Raw genomic sequence first — 17,113 nt, forward strand, 5'->3', positions numbered from 1 at the left:
TTGGAAGGGACCTCAAGGATCGTCTGGTCCAACCTTTCTCGGCAAAAGCACGGTCTAGACAAGGTGGCCCAGCCCCTGTCCAGCCGAATCTTAGAAGTGTCCAACATTGGGGAATCCACCACTTCCCTGCAGAGGTTATTCCAGTGGTTGATTGTTCTCATTATGAAAAATTCTCCTCCTGTGCCAGTCTCCCCAGGAGAGACCCCTCGTCTTTTCCGTGTGCCTGCTTGTGAAGAGGGACTCTCCATCTTCTCTGAGCCGCCCTCTAAACACTGAGTGTGGTGAACAAGGCTGAACAAACCCGCTTCTCTCAGCCTTTCTTCAAACAGAATTCAAGTATTTCACTTCTTAGTAAGATACTTGTGTGCAATTACCACATAAGCTCAACTCAAGCTAGTCTCAATGGAAGATAATCTACTTGTTTGGATTTATTTGAACTCTGATAAACTAGCAAGTTTGTATGCTAGAAGAAAGCAAGTTTCCCTGAGGGGTGGGCTGGTCTTGAGGAAAAGAGATCCGGGGCTGGTTTTGATTAACTTGGTTTAAAAGGAAATGTCTCACAAGATCCATTCCAGTGCTGTGGAAGTCACCTCCCTTTGGTTCAAAATGTTTTCCTGCAACAGTCTGGGCCCTGCTTAGTCCTTTATACTGCCCATCTAGCTAGCTTGTGTCTCGTGTAGCAGGGCACACAACCTTGCTTCCACAGTATGTAAGTGTAACGTAAGAAAAAATAAGCTACTATTTGGAGCAGAAAACACCTTTTCTTCCAAAATGTAAAAACCAGCCTCAGGCATCTTGGGAATGACTGAAGATACCTGGAAAGGAAAAAGACAAAACCTATGCCTGCGATCTACCTAAACAAAAAAATTCAGTGAAACCAGAAGTAAAAAAAACCCTGGCGTTTCACAATGACTACACCCTTCTAAGCATAGTTTACTGGGTGTATAATTAAAAACAAAACCTCAGCAAACGTATTCTCATTGAAATATCAGTCAAGTTTCAAGCTTTTAACTGTCATTTCACTATTGCTTCCTAGAATGTAAATGGTGACATTCTACAATCCCATGAGTAATACAGAAAAAAGCAGTTAAGCCTTGTGCATGTTCTTGCAAGCGTGTGTTGTATTAATACTACTGCAGAGTAGCAGGAGGGGGGTGGAAGGATCCCTCTACAAGCAGGACTACCTTAGTCTTTGAAAAAGCCCTGAAACAGGGCAGGGTGTATCCTGGCAGCTGGGAGGGATGTGACCCTTGCAGGTTGCAGAAAGACACTGAACCTCAGCCGTCCAAGCAAGACCCATGGGGCTACCGACCAATGTCAGGGGTTTTGGTGGTGTGCTGCTTGTATGTTGTCTTGAATATAAATGACCGTTTTGCCGAAGTCCTATTTTACAGGACTTGTAAGGACACCACAAAAATTAAGCTAGCGAAAGAGCTTCCATGTATGGCTTGCACAAAAATTATCTCTCGGGAAAATTAAATCCATATTTACTTTCTAGTATACAACAGTCCTTACAGGGCTGAAAAGAGGGATTTTATGTAGGTAATTGTCAACTTCAGATATTCTGACGCTGTTTATTTCATAACTTCACAATATTTAAAAATAAATAAAAGTGCCTAAAGAGATGGAAAAAATGTGTCTACTTTAACTGGTAACACATCTTTAGTATAGTATTTCGGCATCTGCAAAATAACAAGTATTTTTGCAAGATTATACATAAACTTCACTAAAGAAGAACCATGTGTTATAGCGCACTATAGTAATGCAAGTTAACTATGTAAATTAAGTTTAACCTGAAACTAGTAAGATAAAAAATATTGTACTAACTTAATCTATTTCTGATTTAAATAACCTTCTTGAAAACCTTTCTCTCATCTTCATTTTTTCTCTTTTGTCTTAGATAAACTGAAGGTTAAGTCACAGACCTTCTGACATTGGTTTTATCTTGAAAGAGGGACATTTTCACCAGGATTTGCAAATCGTGAAATGCTCCGTTTTCTCCGTATTGAGTTAGAGGATTTTTTCCTGGCAGCTCCTCGGGGGCGGTGCTGAGCCCCTTGCTGCGGGGAGAGCACCTCGCCTGCTGTCTGGGCTACCAGCGCTGCTGAACGGGTGCCGTTCTGTTCCGCAGCCCGCTTTTTACAACTTCTTTAGAGCCAAACCGGAGGCGAACCTGCCGGTGCGCGGATGAGCCCTCCTCTGGGAAACGGGACCCTCCGGGGGAGTGCTCAGGGCAGGAGCTCCCGGCCCGCTGGGGGAGGCCCGGCCCGGCTCCGCTCAGGGCTGCGCCTGCCCCGGCTGTGAGGAGCGGCGGGACGGGGCTGCTGCGGTGCGGGGCCGCTACCGACGCGGCCCACTCGCCGGCGGGGGCCGGGCCGGGGCCGGGCGGGCTGTCCCCGGGCGGGCTGTCCCCGGCGGCTTGTCCCCGCCTGGCGCCGCCGCCGCCGCCCCGGGGGAGCCGCCGGCAGGAGGCGGCCTGAGGGGCGGCCCAGCAGCGCCCGCCCGGGGCGCGGGAGGGGACGGGGCGCCCCGCGACGCCGGGGCCGCGCTCCAGTTCCTCATTTTCCTGCCGGCGCTGAGCCTCCCGCCGCGCTCCGCGCCCAGCACCGGCGATGATGGACCGCGACCGCAACAAGACGCTGCTGCTGGAGCTGCAAAGGGCCGCCGGCACCGGGAACGGCCGCTGCGCCGACTGCGGGGAGCCAGGTAAGGGGGCTCCGCCCGGCCCCGCTCCCCTCGCCCCCCCCGGGCCCGCCCGGCGCGTTTCTGACAGGAATGGGGGGCTGCGGGAGCGGCCGGCCGGGCCCCCCGGGCCGTGCCGCCGGCGGGGTGTCTGCCCGTCCCCGGTCAGGCTCCCGGCGCGGCCGCCCCCGCTCCCGCCGTTCCTGAAAGCGGGACCCGTCGGCACCTTCCACCTCAGGTACCACCGGGGCGGGAGGCGGGAGGCGGTGGCCGGCGGTCCCGCTCTCGGGGGCGGCCGCTCGGGTGAGCGCCGCGGGGCTGCCGGGCGGGCGGCCAGGGCTGGTCCCCGCCGGGCCGGGCCGGGAGCGGTGGTGGGAGCCCCGGGGGATGCGGAGACGGCAGCGTGGGACAGGAAGTGGCCTCGGCGCACCAGCAGCTTCCCCGGAGTTACTTGCAGACGGTGCACAAGGCCGGAGGAGGAGAGTGGGGGGAACGTCTCTGCCCGGGGGAAGGGCAGGAGAGAGCCTGCGGGAAAGCCCACGGTGGGCTGGCAGCCTGCGCTCCTTCGGCGTGGGAGTCACCCTCACCCGAGGCAGCGGTCAATCGGTAGCCAACAGCAGCTGGAAGAAGACAACAAGTAGCTTCTGTTGGCTGTGATAAGGGAGGAGCGGAGGGCGACACGGTGAAAGTGTCAATCCAAGGAAACGGTCTTGCCAGAGCCCTCGGAACGCCTCCAAGCTTCGACCTGTCGAGGCCGCTGGAGGGGATGCGGCAGCAGGCAGGAGCAGGAGCTTTCGTGGGCCGTGGACACGAGCCCTGGCTCTAGGTGGTTGTACTCCCAGCAGTGCTCACTGTCTGCAACATCCTTCCATTGTTAACTCAGCAACAGCACCTTTTCATGCAGAACTAATAATTAGCTGAGCTTTTACATCACCACTCAGCTGCCTGCACAGTCACATTAATTTTTAAACAAATAGTCAGTGAAAGAGCCTGCAAGTGGCAGGGGCCACATTCTTCGTTGGGGAAAACTGCTGCTGTTCCCCTGAACACAGTGAAGTGACAGCCATGCACAATGGGCTGGGATTTGAGGTATTCTCTGTGAAGCCTGGGCTGTGCATCAGATGTGCTTTTTTGCCCTTGCCAGTGGCTGTGCCTTTTCCCATGTATTAGTTCATTCTTTGTGTTTGTATCTAGATCCAGAGTGGGCTTCTTACAAACTTGGAATATTCATTTGTTTGAATTGCTCTGGAATCCACCGCAACCTTCCTCAAATCAGCAGGGTCAAATCCCTTCGCCTTGACTTCTGGGAGAACGATCTTATAGAGGTACAGAGGAAAAAGCAGTAACTCATTTACATTCCTCCATGTTTCATCATAGCCTCCTCTGCCTCATAATTCTGATGTCATTCACCATGGACAGAGGAAGCCACACAGAACCAAGTTAACTCCGTGGGTAACTTTAGGGTTTTTTTTAATGATCTACTTAATCAAATTACAGTGACAGGTGATCATGTTTCTAACAGCCTACAGTGTATTTTTTTTAATAGCATACAGTAACTTTACAGTTATTCTTTTAATCAACAGCCACAATCTTGTGTTCCTTCCCGTCTGGTTCAGAACTGTAAATACTGAAAAAGGCTCAGCCACCTAAAAAGTGCAAACCATAGTGCCAAAGGGAATTTATGTATGTAGAGACCCCTGAGAGTTATGGCAAGACTGAGCAAAAATTTGCAGTGCTCCCTTTGATACAAGTTTCATTTTATGTTCATGGCATGGTATTGATTTTGTACTCTTACTTCTTTTGTATTTCAGTTTATGAAGCAGCATGGGAATCTCTGTGCCAAAGCTAAATATCAGGCGAAAGTCCCTCCCTACTATTACATCCCCCAGTCCTGTGATTGCTTGTAAGTTGATGGTGTATGCACTGCTACAGACCTTTACAGATACTGAACTACTGCTTCCCTCTACAGGTCTCTGGCTGGTTGGTGAAAATAGAGTAGAGGCAGATCAGTTTTATCCATGTTTTCCTCTTTCAGGGTTTTAAAAGAGCAATGGATTAGAGCTAAATATGAGCGTGAGGAATTTGTTGCCACCCGAGTCTGCCAAGATCCTTGTTCTGCAGGTAAAAGTTAGGATTGTCAGGGAAAAAGTGTTAGTCTTAAGGCCAACAGCAGTGTTCTGTTTGCAACTTTTAAGGTCTTCCAGGTTGGCTTGTCCTATTTGAACTGTTGGATGTGCAGGCCTTGCTTTCAGAAGAAGCTCCTGAGAAAAGGCACTTAGACAAGTGCGAGGGTGTATTCAGATCTTACAGTTCTCTAGTTCTCCACTGATTTTTTTCGTATGAGGTGAAAATTCTCAGATGGAGAAGATACTTGAAACTCTGTGCCACATCACCGTTCAGATAATCAGTCCTGCTATTGTGCTGCCCTTTTCTGACATTTATCTTGGCCCCATCTGCAGGTAGCCATGAAGGATTCCTCTGGAAGCGTGGGCGGGAAAGCAGACAGTTCCAGAGGAGGCGATTTCTCCTGTCAGCAAGGGAAGGGGTGATGAAATACTACACCAAAGAAGTGAGTTCCTCAGCCAGAGCTGGCCATAGGTAGATGGTCAACATCTGTCCTCAGACCCTGTTCTTCACCAGCAAAACCTAGCATAAATAGCTTTGTCTTTAGTTTTGCAGCCAGGCCAGCCTGTGTCTGGAGGAGCCCAGTTGTTTCTCCATTAATGTATGTGGTATCTTAGGCAATTGCTCTTTTGGATTTAGCCATTTTCCTCATGCCTTATCTTAACCCTGCAGCCTCCTTTTGCTTAGTGAACAAAGGAAATGGATACTGACAGTTGAATAGCAAAATGAGAAGAGATCTGTCGGCAGCTGTTAGCTGTTACATTACCAAAATATTCTCTCATCAGCCACTGCAGCGTCATCCTCAACACATCTCCCTTCTGTGGGCAAGTGTGGCTAATTGCTCTCCAACTGTGAGGCTGGAGGTAGAACCCATCCCTTGCAATTCAGACACATCCCTCTCAAATAGCAGCTCAGCATTTGTCTAGGAAAGGGAGTCCCTCTTTGTAAGTGATTTTATGTAGCATGTAATTGAGGCTTTATATTTCAGGTATATCCCATATTCAGGTATTTTAGGACATCTGCTTTCTCTTCAGTAGGGATCTAGTTCTCATACAACTAATCTGTCCTTCATTGCCTTCCTGAGAGCACTTTAATACAGTGATGCTTTTGATTTCACAGTCCAGAGGTCCAAAAGCCATTATCAGCATTGAGAATTTGAATGCAATGTTCCAGACAGAGAAAATCCAACATGCTCACGGGCTGCAGATCACATACAAGACAGATGGTCAAACAAGGAACCTTTTTGTCTATCACGAAAGTGGAAAGGTGAATACCATGGAGATTTTGGAATAAGCAAGATGCTTAGATGTTGGATCTATATTTTGGAAGAAATAGCCTGTTTCTGCAGGATCTGGTTTGATTAGAAGTCACTGTGACTTGTAGAATGTAGAAAGTTACAGAATTTGACACTAATAACTGTAACATCTTTCTCCTCTTCTGTTGGGGCATAGATTCAGCTTCACGCCCTCAATAGTCTTAAGGCTTCAGTGGGGCATGTATGTAAATCTCTGCGAGGTAACAGTCTCATGGTTTTATACAAATCTATGGTTATATTATTTGAAGCTTCTTGACATGCATAGAAAATATTGTTTTGCATTATTTCCAAGCAAAGAACGATAATTTTAAGAAGTATGTCTATGGGATTTGTTACATTTCTGTTTCTTCCCTTGCCATAGTTCTCATGTCTTTCCAGGTACAAAGGTTTTTAAACAATCCATAAATGAATCAACTGAAAAATCCTGTGTACACAGACTTGGGTGACTGTCTGTGGGGCATTTTTAAATTATTTTGGAGGCTCAATGTTTTTCAGGTGTCTGGGACAAGTCACTGACTCTATGCCCCTTGGGGAGAAAGTACATCTTTGCAAAGAGGTGCCAAGGAAGGAGAAAGGTGTTTTGGAGAGGCAGCACTCTTACTTCTTGCTTATTCTTGTCTTTATGTGTATTTGCTATTTTCCCTAGGAGATTGTTGACTGGTTCAATGCCATTCGGGCAGCACGTTACTATTATCTCAGAACAACCTTCCCAACTGTCCCTGAGTCTGAGGTGAGAACTGAACAGGGCTTGAAGCAGTCTGTGCAAACATAGCATGGGAAAACATTTTCTCACTACTTCTGCCAGAGTCAGGTGCTCAAACAGCAGCATATGGGTCTTGGGAATGGACAGAATAAGTAGAAGGAAAGGCAGTGCTGCATAACATGAAAAAAATTAGTCAACAGTTTAGGCCTAAAAGTCTCCATATGGTCCTTATAAAGTGTTATCTTTCAAAAATCTTATGTTCCTTCTTATTTCAGACTTCCCTTTACTGAGCAGCCAAAAAAACCCAGACCTCAAAAGCCAAAATTGATGGGGATTAGCTTTGACAGAAACAGAACAGAAAAGCGAGCTTGAATGAGACAGGCTTTTGTGTGTGTGTGTTTGTGTTCTCCTAGCTCATACCCAGGATCACAAGAAATTATGTCAAAGAAGGATATATGGAGAAGACAGGACCAAAAGTAAGTGCATACTTGGCAATATACAAATAGGATTATTCCAGATGGAGAATATGTGATAACTCTATGATGTTTACTAGTAAATGATTTGTTGAGTGACTATATGCTTCCTGGGTCGATAAAAATCATTATATTCAAGCTTGTTGTGTTCTTTGGGATCATGTTTTATTTTGTTGAAAGTAAGACTAGAAAGAAGAACTCTCCTTGAAGAGTAAGCAAGATGGATTAGCTGGCAGTGGATGTGCAAAGTCCCGTTATGCAACACTAAATGGATTGCTGTATCTGCTAACTGCAGCTCTAGAACTGCAGCTCCTGCTAGAACAGAATATCACATGCTGACTCCCCTACTTCCCTGTTTCTCATAAAAGTCGGTAGCGCATAAGTCATATCTGCTTATAGCAGAAAAAGTATGATTGAGCAAATTCTCCACAGTGAAGCCTATGGTTTGGTTTGTTTTTTTGTGGGAAAGTGTTTGGGCCACTGCTGCTTGGAACAGGAGAGGGAGATCTCAGGTACTGCTGAAGGAAGAGATAAAGATCTGAAGTCTTGTTTGAACATTGCTGATTCTTGCCTTGCTCTCCTCTGAGTGAACCATGAGCCAAAGTTCCATTAAAAAGTTCAGTGGTATAATGCTGATATTGAATATGCTGGGGTTTTGGCCCAGCTCAGTGCTAGGGTCCCAGTACATCTTCCTGCAGGTACTTGCACAGGGCTTACTCTCACCTACAAGCATGAAAGATTTTTCTCCTGAGGCCTAAATTCTGCTCAGACTGAAGTGAGCCCTAGAAGAGGACACTTAAGTTTAGCACAGAGCAGTGAATAGCTCAGGGAATGGTCAGATGAGTGTAGGTGATGGAATTAGCACTTTGAAAAAAAACTACCATTGTGCATCCCACAGTGCTAGGGACAACCCCCCAAACCAAAATGTTGAAATTGGTTGCACATTCTCCTCATTATCACCACTGGCCCAGGGATCGCTGTAGTGCTTCCAATTAATCCATTGGTTGCAATTTTCTTAATCTTGATAATCTGACCACTGGTAGAACCAAACTTCCCTTCCTTACCCAAAGGATTGTCATTGAATGCAAATCCCTAGTGTGGACCCAGGGAGAAGGGCTGCACACAGCAGTGACTCACCTGTTACCAGTTATGGGGATGAATGAAACTGAACTCAAGCTCTGAGTCATTTAAGCAGTCCAGGGATCTGCCTTGAATAGGCCAAACTCCCCCTCTGGGACGTGGTCTTTAAAGAATTTCTACCATCTCCTTGCAGCAGAAGGAGCCCTTCAAGGTGCGCTGGTTCTGCCTGGATTCCCAAGACAGGAACCTGATGTACTTGAAAAATCCACTGGTAAGAGGAGCGTTCTCTGCTATTCCACAAGTGCCTTCATGAAGTTGGGTGGGGAGGAAGGGTCTGTTCTCATCCAGCTCTTCCAGTGGCTGCGCAAGCCTGAAGCAGGCTCCGCCTCAGGAGCTCACCTCCCTTGTCAAGGGATCTCCTTGAAGCTGAGCTGTGTGGGAACTCTGGCTCTTTCAGGGGCTGTGAGGAAGATCCAAGTCTTTCAGAAGTAGCTGCTACTGCCTGTAGCAATTATGCCCGCTCCCTCCCAGCCCTGTTGCCATTGTGCCTGTAACCTTAGGCAAGATGAGCAATATACGATAACAGAGGCGTGGCAGCCCAAATATCCTGCTTCCTAGCACTGCTCTGGCCATGAGAATATCCCTCCTTGCTCCTAAACACCCAACAACCAGCTCTGTAAGGGTGGGTCCCCATGTCCTTCATCTGAGAATGCCTGTGAGTGTAAAAAAACCTCAAGTGTGTTTCCTGCTGCCTGTCACCAAGTCAGCGTCCCCTTTACACATCCCCAGTTCCTGTTCCATGTCAAAGGATAGAAGAGTGACTGCTGGAGCTGTGCTGTCCACCGGCTAATGCGTGTCTTCTGCCTCCTCCTTTCTAGGATGCATTTGCACAGGGCCAGGTTTTTATTGGAAGGATGGATGAGGGATATGAAGTACGAGCTGGCTTGCCCCAGGGAGTTCGGGTGAAGAAGAGGAAGCCAGCAATCACTGTGGTCACACCAATGAGAGAGTTTGTGTTTATATGTGAGAACGACAGGGAGCAGAGGGAGTGGATAGATGCCTTAAATGGAGTTATTGCCCAGCCTTTGACTGGTTAAGACTAGCACTGAGTTCTGGTGAACTACACTTGGGCTCTCTTCAGCATTGCTCTGTGGACTCTTCCTGCTGGCAAGGATGGTGCTCAAGGCCCAGCAGGGACTCCAGTGCAAAGGGCTTCTTCCTTCAACAGCCCCAGGCACAGGAAGGGTGGCAACAGAGAAATTAATAAGAGGGAGTGCAGATACTCAGAAACCATCTGTGACCCTGCAGAACTTTGAAGTGCCTTCTCCCTTCCTACCCATCTCTGCGTTTGAGCAGAGGAGGCCTTCCTAGCCTGCCATGGGGGTGAATCGTCCAGTGTTGTCTCTGGAAAAAAACAAAACAAAGTTGATGGAGAGTCTGACCCCAGAAGGGCTGGCATGCATTTCCTTGAGGACTCCTGCACGTGCTGTTATACCAGCTCCTCCTTTTCTTGCCTTGGTCTGCCAACAGAAGGACTCCTCTACATCCTGAAGGATGTACCTGGCAATCCAGCCAGTGGCATGGGGTCATCTGTTACATGAGTACACAGGGACAGTGACTGAGAGGCAAAGATACCATCTCCCCTCAGGAAGATGCAGGGTGTCCTGTTGGATCTAGCAGTCACAGGAAGTTCTTCTCGAGGAGGAAAAAGTCAGGCAGCTACATCCTACCTGGCTGCAGCTCCTGTCCAGATAAGGACATGGCTGTTTGCAACAGGGTGAGTTTGATTGCTTTTACAGTGTTACATCTGTGGCACAGTAAAAAATAAAAATCACGTTTGAATCATGGAGCATACTGTAATGGAATCTCTCTCATTACAGATACTCCTAGCTCCTTGCTTTCAACAGTCTCTGCTGTTTGTCTTTTTTATGAGTGGCAAATCCAACATGTGAAGACCGTTGTTTTCCAAAGCAGCCCCATGTAGTGCCCTGGTAAACCCATCATGAGTACAGGATGAACACACGCTGATCTGTCTCACCTTCTAAAAAACAGCTGATGCTTAATGAGCTTGATTAGTCTGAGCATGGAAAGGCAGAAACTAGTTTTAAAAATATTACCTTCAGGGACTTGCTTGAAGACACTCAGTGAATGAGGACCAGCACTGGAAGTGGAGGGTGAGTGCCCCCTGATCAGGTACCACTTACATCCATTCTGTGCAGGAGTTGATGAAGATTTGCATGGGCTGATACAGTGCACTGAGTGTTTTCTTGCCTCAAGACCAAGTCTGAGATTTGGTTCTGCCAAGCAGCCAGTCATTCAGATACTTAATTCTTCTTTTTGGATAGCCTTAGTTTGCAAATCAAGAGGAAGTCTTGCAGACTAAGTTTCTGGTGAGGCTTCCACCTTTTGCTGACAATTGCCCAGCCAGTCTGTGATACCCGGAATAGTTCTCTTCTGCAGAAATAGGGAAGTGCCAGTACTTGCAGGGATTAGTGAGATTAACTCCTCCCCACCCCCCCAATAGTGCAGAATTGAGTTGAACCATCATTCTGCCTGTCTCAGACAGTCATCTCCATCCAACTCCAAGCGATGCAGAAGTTTTGCTTGCTGATATGCTCCCATGAGCTTCCCTGTGTTCCCACTCTCTCTCCCCATGCAACCTGCTTCATTCTAGCTCACATGCTGGTTCAGCAAATCTTTTCAACAACCTAATTCTGCAGGCCTTGAAATCAATAGCAAAGCACCTTGTGACTTGTATGAGGAACGATGTCAGTCTTCGTTTGGGTTGACATATGTTGTTATTTTAAGATGAACTGAGTCACCTGGGATCACCTCAGAAGAGTTCAGTCCATCCAGTAACCTGAGCTTCACACGATGGGGCTGTGCAAGCCGCGCTCTGCTGTGCCACTTGCTCTTCAGCGGGGTCACTAGACCAGCCGTGTCAGCAACTCTGGTATGACTTGTTACAAAAAACGGGAAATTTTCTGTGAAAATGAAATCGTGTAGATAACAGCAACTTTTTTGGAGAGTCAATAAAAGTCAAGGCCGGGTCATGGAGAGCTGTCACATTTCACTTCTACAGTCAACCCAAACCCTCGGACCAAGCCACCAGAAGAGCTGGGCCGGTACTGGGCTTTCTGGCTGGCGTGGGGAGCTCTGCTCGGCAGTGGGGCACAGCCCGGTACACCGCAGGGGTCTCCAGCAGAGCAGGGACCGGAGCAGAGCCGCCAGCCGCGCTCTCTCGGCTCTCCGGCACCCGCGGGAGCCCGGCCGGAGGAGGCGCCGGGGGAAACGAAACTCGGGCGGCCGCTGCGCTCCGCCCCGGGCCGGGCCACGGCCGCTGCCGTGGACCTCGAGCGGCTTCTGAGCGCCGTGGACCCGAGCTGTGCCTGCGGCCTGCAGCACTTCACGGAACCCGTGCGGCTCACGGCCTGCGGCCACAGCTTCTGCCGGGCCTGCCTCGTCGGGTACCGCAAGGGGAGGCAGCGCGCCGGCTGCCCGGAGGGCTTCGAGCTGAAGGACCTGCTGGCCGCTCTGGTGAACCTCGCCCTGTAGGAGGTGCAGGGAAGAGAGTTGGAGATGCGGGATGAACCGGGACCCTCCGGAGATGTTGCCTGCAACGACCGGAGCTCGGCGGGGCGGCGGCCTGGGGAGAAGGTACGGCCGGAGGCAGCCCGGGGCTCCTCCCCCGGCGCCCCCCGGCACAGCCCGGGGCTCCATCCCCGGCACCGCCCGGGCCAGCTGTGCCCACGATTCTAAATGTTTCACCAGGGTCACGAACATGGGGACGTGGCTAGGACTAAGTGAACTTTATCTTTCTTTTCTCTCCCCCGCCCCTGCCCCGGGCATTTCCCATGCCAATATGAGCATTGTCCCAACAGTGTGGTGTGGCTTTAGCTAAAGCAGCGTCTGGGGTTCACTGGTGGGTCCGGTACACTGACTGCATGGCTGCCTTAGAGGAACTGGTAGCTGTATGTATTCAGCTGATGTATGACAGTAATAACTGTTCTTTGTGCTGGGTGTTACTTACTGCACCAACATAGGAGACTCCTGAAAGGCCACATAACGTTATTTTACAGTGCTACAGCTCCACCCAGCTGAATGGCGCAAAATGGGACTAGTTATTACCTAGAGCTCTGCTTAAAATAACTCCCCAATTTGGAGGAGATGACAAAAATCTGTTGACCTTCAGTATTTTAGCACATACGTATCTAAAAAGTCTGCAGTTGAGCAAAGAGGTGAAGCTTACAATTATATTTGAACATTACATGAATTGTTGACCATTGCATGTTGACTTCATTGTGACTATTCCCACTCAGAATTGTCTTTCAGACCCCTCCTCAACCAGCCCAGTGCTTAACTAGTGTCAGTGATGTCAGGATTTTTATTATCCTGCTGCTTAACCTAGTCACCTCTTTGGGGGTTATATAGATGAATGGTCTAATATCACTTTAAAGGAGGAAGAGATATGGGACATCTCCAAGCAACTAGAAATGACTGCAGAGACCATCCACCTCTTGAGGACAGATCTCAGCAAAGCAAAGGTACACACTGTGCTGTCATGACCTGCAGTTAGCTTCTGTTCCCACTGCCACATGGAGACCTGCTCAGCTTGTGTAGCCTTCCAGCCCAGAGCAGGAATCTGCCTTTTTGTTTCCTTCTTTTGCTGTCACAACTCTGGTTTTATTGATGAGAATGAACTATGGTACCAGCTGTATGAACTCCTGTCTTGGTTGGCACAAAGGCCGCTGGAGTTCTGTGTTGGAGCCTTTTCATGCCTATCCCAGGAGTAGCCTGAATGTTTCTAGTACTCTTTAGATGCAAAATGCAAATCATAAAGAGGGAATACTGATCCTTCTAAATTGTCAAAGACTGCTGGCCATAAAATAGTCAAGATCCTTAACATCCCCCAAATCTCATTGCAGGTAATGTAAGATAGTGTCAAATATATTTTATTCCTTTGAATAAAGGTAGCTGTTGCTGATCTGCGGGGGTCAGTCAAAGAGCATGTTAGATGGGGCAGTAGATTCTCATATTCCACACATCTTTTCTAACAACACAACGAACTCCATGTTTTCTGCCTTTAACGAATATGCATCTCAGATCAAAAGGCAGATTACTAAAGATTTCTGTTTCATGAAGGAATATGTTGAAAGACAGGAGAGAAACACACTGAGGTTCACTGAACAAGAGCAAAAAGCAGCTTAACAGAAAATTGAAGAGAGTATTCACCAGCTCTGTGTGGAAATGAACAAGCTCATAGACATCAAAACCCAAACGGTAAGTGATGAAATTAAGTGGCAGAATATAAGTAGAAACTCTTAAACTTGGATAGCTGAACACTTTCAGGTCCCCACTGCACTATTCTCTCACTAGATACCAGTCCACAGATACTGCTGTTACCAGGTAAAGTTTGGAGTGATAATTCAGAGAGAAAAAGTATTCAAGTCATAGGCTGGGGATGCAATTCAGAACTAGATATGTTCCAAGGACATTGGTGAGCTGGAGTAAAGTGGGGGCTGCATTGCTTAAATCCAGTCTTGAGTCAAATCTAAGGTTAAGATAAGATCCTTCATTATCTTTTTATTTTCGAGAGTATGTATATACACATTTGTATGTAAGTTAAAGAACTCACAAAGTTATTAAGTACTTTATAACAACTTTCTTGGGGAAAATATGTCAAGGGCTCTCAAAAGAGGCAGTTAAAGCACTTTACATTCTGCAGAGCCCATTTTGATGTTGAAAACAACAATTCCAATGATGCAAATTAGCTAGCAGGAGTTTGGAACGGGGCTTACTGGGTGTGATGGTGTCAGGAGGCAAAAGTGGACTGCCAGGGCCACAGCGCAGGGGCCTCCATTGGAATTCACCTCGTGTAACTATGTATTTATTCTGATCCAGAGTCCTGCTAGAGGCAACCAAGAGAACCGGGTACTTTTAGAGCATGAGTCATCTGTCCTACTTGAGACGCCTACCTGCAAATGAGATCAATCGAGCCTTCAGAAGGCCTGTTTCTTTCCACAGACTATAAAGGCAGACTAAGAGAACAAGCTCACCACATGTAGATTTCCACAGTTTCTAAATTTAGTCAAATGAGGCTTGCCCTTTTGTGGGTATTTCATGCTAGATCTCATATTAATACATTTTAAAACTTTTGGGTTGGGTTCTAGAACAAGAAGAATGTTTAAAAAGAGAAAGCTTGTGTATACATGTATGTACTTAAGGAAATTGTAATATATACAAGAAAAATTAATCCCATTCTTAGTTTTCTTGTGGAAAACAATATTTTTTTTTATTAAGAAATTTCTATCCTTTCATATTTTTGTAGGATTTCAGGTTAATTCTCTCAGATAACTATCCTACAAAGGAAGCTCTCAATACAGAGAGTAAGATTTTAGAGAGATCACTGCTGGTTTTCCACTCTGGCTTTGTAATACAATCTGATGTGCTAGATGAAATAACTGCCGTTGTTTACATCTTCCTCTTGATTCTTTTATGTCATTATTAGAGTAACTTATCTGAGAGACATAGGCACAAAGGCTCACCTTCAACAGTGGATAAAATTACGCTTGATGAGAAACTTAATGTTGTCAAAACTGCTGTAGAAGATCTGAAGAGAAAGTTAGAAATTTTATTTTTGGAGAAGTATGCTCGGCAGTTCCTACCAGGTGAGTTTTCTTTATCTTGAAATCTCTTCTTGCAGAGGGACTGTATCTAGCAGGGTCCTGCATGTGACCCCCCCTTAACTGAGTCCCTTGCATGGGGGTGTTGGACTGCTGTAATTTGACATTACTTTGACCCCACAGTAAAGATTTATATGAAAGAACCATTCTTACAAACTGGTAACTGACTGACATGCACATCAGTACTGGAGAATGAAATATAATCTATTTAAGTAATTTTTTTCTAACCACAGAGTAATATAGCAGCCAAGTCTTTGCTAAGAGCAGACATAAAATTCCCTTCTACCAAAAGCTGTGTCTAAGCAAAGCTTTAGATTTGGTATGGCCTTTGCTATGGAGCTCTCCTCCTCCAGCACCGTCTCTGCTGTGGAAAGACCACTGAATGTTTCTCAGAGCAATTTAAGGCTGACCTAAAGCCCCACTGCCACTTGAGGGGCAATCCTCCCTCCCCTTCCCACTCTTTCCAATACTACCTGCACTGGTTCTCAAAAACCCCAGATACTTGATCATATTTTAATCTTTTTTGGTTTGTTTTTAATCATTTCAGCAACTGAGTTTACAGCTTTGCTCCACAATCATTTTTATTAGAAAACCCAAGGAATCAGTGGGCGGAGCTGTGAGGCAGGAACTTCTAAGGACGGCTTTCATGATGAAGCCAATGTATTATGTAAATATACCAGAAAGTCTCTGCAAAACAGTCTTGTAAATATGCGCTACAATGTCACAGAAAATTAGAAACAGCCCTTAAAGGTGTAGGGCTCAATGTCAGACTTTTTGGTCAGCAATTAGGGTCAAAATTTTTTCTTATGAAATGCACATGCAGGTGACAGAAGAAACCCGATAGTCAAAGAAAAATTAAGAACACCGTAAACACTTTTATGACAGAAACTGGCTTATCTGCATAGGAAGATCCAACCCACCTAAGTTTTCTGACTGCTCCATTCTGACCACACTTAGGGCAGCAGTGTACAGTTTTTGGATAAAAAAGTTTGCCTACACATCCTTTGATTATTTATGCAATCAAAAAAGCAACTCTGCTTTGTACTTTAACCACTAGCTGGGTTTATTTTGTGTCTGTTTTCCTTTAGAAGCATAAATACTTCATATTTACATTCTGAAGAAGTGCCTTAACAATTTTTTTTTTTTTTTTTTGTATTTAGCACAACCTCCAGACTTATATCAGGAGACAAATGTCTGCTCATCATCTCCAGAGTCTGCAGCTAAAAATCCAGAACCAATGATTTCAAGCCAGTTTTCTCAGCGTAAGTATGCAAGCCAGCGTGACTCTTCAGTAAGAATACTCAAGTGACTATGAGACTGTGGATTTGCTGAAGAAAACTGTACTTACAGACATCAGCACAGGATCTGGCTGTTTACCTGAACATAGAAACACAACGAAGTTAACCATGAATTAATCAGTTACTGCAGCATAATGCAGTACTATACCTGACTGCATATCCAAAATAAAAAGGATAAGAAACGTGTTTCAGGGAAGTATATAAACTGTGTTTGTCATGTATTTCTAGCTGTAGGAAGGTCCCTGTTGCCAGTATGGAGTGAAGGGACAAGAGCTAAGATCCCGCAAAACCTACTGACAGCTGAATTTCTGAGAGGACCACTGCTTCATGCAGGCACACTGAAATCAGAGTTCCCAAGAAGCAAAAGCTTTTTCAGGAAGATGGTGGCATTCCAGAATGAACAAAATGGGAAGTTTAATGTGAATAAAGCATGTAAGATTCAACTAGCTCGTTAGCCAGAGTTCCATGGCTTTTAAAGTCATTGACAGAACTGCTGGTAATTGTCAAGGTTACTCTCCTTTGCTGTCACTGAACGCTCTTGGACTGAATGCACGTTAGTAAGATCCCACAAGTGTGTGTATCAGCTTCTACAAGCCCGGGGGATAGCTCGCTCTCAGCGTAGTGCCTAGCTAACGCCACCTCCTCTTGTTAGGACCGAGGTCTCCTTTCCTGGTCTGTCTGGAAAAAGAACAGTGACAGCATGATGAACTCACTGTGCACCTCCAATTTTCCACATAAAAGTAGCACCGTACTGC

General features: G+C 46.6%; 1 protein-coding gene and 1 pseudogene across 4 annotated transcripts; both read left to right on the plus strand.

Annotated features, from left to right (window-relative positions):
- The first annotated feature begins 2,501 nt into the window (after positions 1–2,501).
- On the plus strand, positions 2,502–10,275 carry ADAP2 (ArfGAP with dual PH domains 2). Of its 4 annotated transcripts, none has more exons than XM_074921767.1 (10): positions 2,502–2,706; positions 3,877–4,007; positions 4,494–4,585; positions 4,718–4,809; positions 5,142–5,251; positions 5,926–6,072; positions 6,768–6,851; positions 7,238–7,300; positions 8,571–8,648; positions 9,256–10,275. In XM_074921767.1, exons 1-10 carry the CDS (start codon positions 2,613–2,615, stop codon positions 9,472–9,474), a joined length of 1,110 nt encoding a protein of 369 aa, XP_074777868.1. In that variant the 5' UTR covers positions 2,502–2,612; the 3' UTR covers positions 9,475–10,275. The 4 variants fall into 4 exon arrangements, with proteins under 4 accessions (XP_074777868.1, XP_074777867.1, XP_074777869.1 ...); XM_074921766.1 differs by having other exon boundaries at positions 4,718–4,803; XM_074921768.1 differs by having other exon boundaries at positions 4,718–4,803; positions 8,574–8,648.
- LOC141968074 (uncharacterized) lies at positions 10,137–16,459 on the plus strand (annotated as a pseudogene).
- Positions 16,460–17,113: the final 654 nt, after the last annotated feature.

Source organism: Athene noctua, chromosome 18 (assembly GCF_965140245.1).
Source record: "Athene noctua chromosome 18, bAthNoc1.hap1.1, whole genome shotgun sequence".
NCBI classification, from domain to species: Eukaryota; Metazoa; Chordata; class Aves; order Strigiformes; family Strigidae; genus Athene; species Athene noctua.

What these genes read in the sequence shown, in the direction of transcription:
- ADAP2 (XM_074921767.1), top strand. Translation starts at nt 2,613, where the DNA reads ATGATGGACCGCGACCGCAACAAGACGCTGCTGCTGGAGCTGCAAAGG. An exon ending in TCCTTGTTCTGCAGGTAAAA is followed by an intron (nt 4,810 to 5,141) that starts GTTAGGATTGTC and finishes CCCCATCTGCAG; the next exon opens with GTAGCCATGAAGGATTCCTC. An exon ending in TGAAATACTACACCAAAGAA is followed by an intron (nt 5,252 to 5,925) that starts GTGAGTTCCTCA and finishes TTGATTTCACAG; the next exon opens with TCCAGAGGTCCAAAAGCCAT.